The 3,075-nt window shown below is 37.8% G+C and overlaps 1 protein-coding gene across 1 annotated transcript in view; it reads right to left on the minus strand.

The window, feature by feature from the left end:
• Window positions 1-3,075, minus strand: part of KLHDC10 (kelch domain containing 10) — a 68,496-nt gene that overhangs the window by 21,277 nt on the left and 44,144 nt on the right. The window contains exon 3 of the mRNA XM_003803323.3: window positions 919-1,140. Coding sequence (XP_003803371.2) covers window positions 919-964 — 46 coding nt within the window. The 5' untranslated portion in view covers window positions 965-1,140. The remainder of the gene's footprint in view (window positions 1-918; window positions 1,141-3,075) is intronic.

A 3,075-nucleotide genomic window follows, 5' to 3' on the forward strand; every position in this document is an offset into this window, starting at 1 on the left:
CAAGCGAGTCTCCTGCCTCTGCCTCCCAAGTAGCTGGGACCACAGGCACCCGCCACAACGCCCGGCTATTTTTTGGTTGCAGCCATTATTGTTGTTTGGCAGGTCCGGGCTGGATTCGAACCTGCCACCTTAGGTGTACGTGGCTGGTGCCTTAGCCGGTTGAGCTACAGGCGCTGAGCCCACTTGATAGATATTAATTATCATCATTATATGTCCCATTTGTTGATTTTCTACCATATTTTGCCTAGCATATATAGGTATATGATATTTTATATTGGTTCTCAGCCTTCTGGACAAGTACATACGATACTTTACAGCAAACCCTCTAAGATCTCATTTTATAGGTAGAGAAATTAGGGCCAGGGCAGTTCCATATGCCAGAGGCGGTAGGTTCAAACCCAGCTCCGGCCAAAAAAAGAAAATTAGAGTTAAAATTAAAATTAAAATTTATTTGGCTGGCAAATCTGGTTTCAAACTCAGGACCCAACTGATTATGAATTATCATAGTAAAAAGCTTATCCATCCACAAGGTTAAATCATATTACAATTTTATAATTTTTTTTTTTTTTTGAGACAGAGTCTTAAGCTGTCGCCCTGGGTAGAATGCCGTGGCGTCAGCTCACAGCAACCTCAAACTCTTGGGCTTAAGCGATTTTCTTGCCTCAGCCTCCCAAGTAGCTGGGACTACAGGCACCGGCCATAACACCCAACTATTTTTTGGTTATAGTTGTCATTGCTGTTTGGTAGGCCCAGGCTGGATTTGAACCCTCCAGTTCTGGTGTGTGTGGCTGGTGCCCTGGCTGCTGAGCTATAGACGCAGAACCCAGTTTTATAAATCATTAACAGGAAACATGTGACATTGAACCTGGCCTCTGAGACATTTCATGAAATCAAAAGTTAAGAACTGTTTGCACTCACGTGACATAGATGCCAATTCCCGGGGCATGTAGCCATCCGTGCCCATCTGGTGCCATACTCCTGTAGCAAAATGATACCTCCAAAGCTCCCTGAACAGAGGATAGTCTTCATTATCTGGCCCTCCTGACTCATCATAATCTGGGTTATAACCTCCAAACACATATAAATTGGTATTATCTGCCACACAACGATGTCCACTTCGTGCTGGTGGAGGTCTGTGTCCTAGGAGAGAAGAGGACATTTTTCCACAAGTGGACTACCAGATTCAAAGCACAAGAAAAACTGGGTAACAACCATTTTAGTTTTAAAAGAGAATCGGGAAGATTCATAACATGGATATACTCTGTATTTGCTTAAGGTATTTTATATATTCATACACATTACTTAAGACTTTAAGGAACCAATCTCCATTTCAATTTTACATGACTACCTTCAGATTGTGATAACTGTAAAAAACACAATAAACTCAAGAAAATGGCTAACAACTTAAAATTTTCAAGAAAAGGGGGAAGGGCTTAATAATCCAAAAGCTAACAGGAAATTTTTTCTTATTTCCTTAAAGGGGAAAAAAAGGCTAACTAAACTATGAATATTAGAGAACTACATAAATATAATTACAAATGTGAATGAGTCATATATAAATAAAAATACACACACATAAAACCTATGTTTTTTCCATATGGTATATACCTAGAACGAAAAGTAGCTGTCATGGAGTTAGAGCAAACTTTAGAATTTAAATACCATTCCAGATATTCTGATGATTAACAACAAATATCTTTACATTTATCTCAGAGAACATCTTTCATCTTATTAGGAGCTTTACTAACAAAAGTTATTTCTACAATTTATATTTGAAAGCTTTCTGGAGTAATTTAAATTAACTAGTTTACTAAAATTTACTTCAAGGTCATTTTAGAGTAAAAACAAAACCCAAAAACTTTTTATCATTTCTATTATCCTTATAATTTTTTTATACCAGTCTACACAAACTCTCATATAGCTTCAGAACCAAAGATGCTTAAATATATACGGGATGGAATAAGAAGCTACTATAGTTGCTTATTACCCTAAAGATCTATCTACTTTTATATGTTAGTAATAGATACTAGTACGACATACATTAATATTTAGGATAGGCGGGGTGCAGTGGCTCATGCCTATAATCCTAGCACTTTGGAGCCAAGACTCTGTTTAAAAAAAAAATTATGACAATGCTAGATACCTAATAAACATCTATTATACAAATAAATACTTATTATCAACCTAATATGGGCCTTATTTTTTTTTAATCAAAATCTCACTTTCTAGGGTATGATTTTAATTAAGAACTCAAAAGAAATTTTGCACCTATCTAGTAACAACTCAAAAACCAAACAAAAACAAAATAGTGAATCATCAAGTCACTTGAGCGTCTTTCATGGTTCCTCACCACTCCAGTGCAAGTCCTCTGCCCAACATTTTAGAGCCTTTCCCCCACTAGCCTTGTCCCACCTTCTCTCCCACTCACTACTGCCTGTTTAAGTTGCTCTGTGCCCAGAAAGCCCTCTTATACCTTAGCCTAGTCTCCCTGCCATTTAATCCCTAGTTGTGGAAATGGCCCCAAGGCTAGCCCAGGCAGCCCTTTCTCATCAGTCAAACCCTGTGTCTTCCAGTTCAGTACCATGCTCCTCAAATATTAGGGCATATATGTACAATTAGTAAAAATACACAAATATTAGGCAAACTATAACCAGTTGGCAAATATACTAATGAGCTGTGATGTGGCTTCAAGCAGTGGTTTTCAACAGGTGTGCCATGAGAGGATCTTGGGTATACCACAGAAACTTTTAAAGGTCATTAATTATTTTTGAAGGAAGTTCAAAGCACAGTAATTTTTTTTTCGGTCAACATAATTTAAGTGTGCTGAGGAAGTGTAACTATAGGTTTAAATGTGCCATGAGATTAAAAAAAAAAAGGTTGAAAACACTGGCTTAAAGGAAGAATTCGATTTCTTTTCCCACTACTCTTGAGCCACACAAAATGTGCTATTGACACAAGAGCAAGGGCTCCCTCCTATAAATACCTAGGTCGGCATCCAGGTTCTTTCTAACGGTTGCTTTGAGCAAGGCACCAACCGGCACTGAGTTCTCAGCTTCCTCATTTCTTTTTTTTTTT

Source organism: Otolemur garnettii, unplaced genomic scaffold (genome assembly GCF_000181295.1).
Source record: "Otolemur garnettii isolate 467f Iridium unplaced genomic scaffold, OtoGar3 scaffold00293, whole genome shotgun sequence".
In the NCBI taxonomy this organism is placed as follows: domain Eukaryota; kingdom Metazoa; phylum Chordata; class Mammalia; order Primates; family Galagidae; genus Otolemur; species Otolemur garnettii.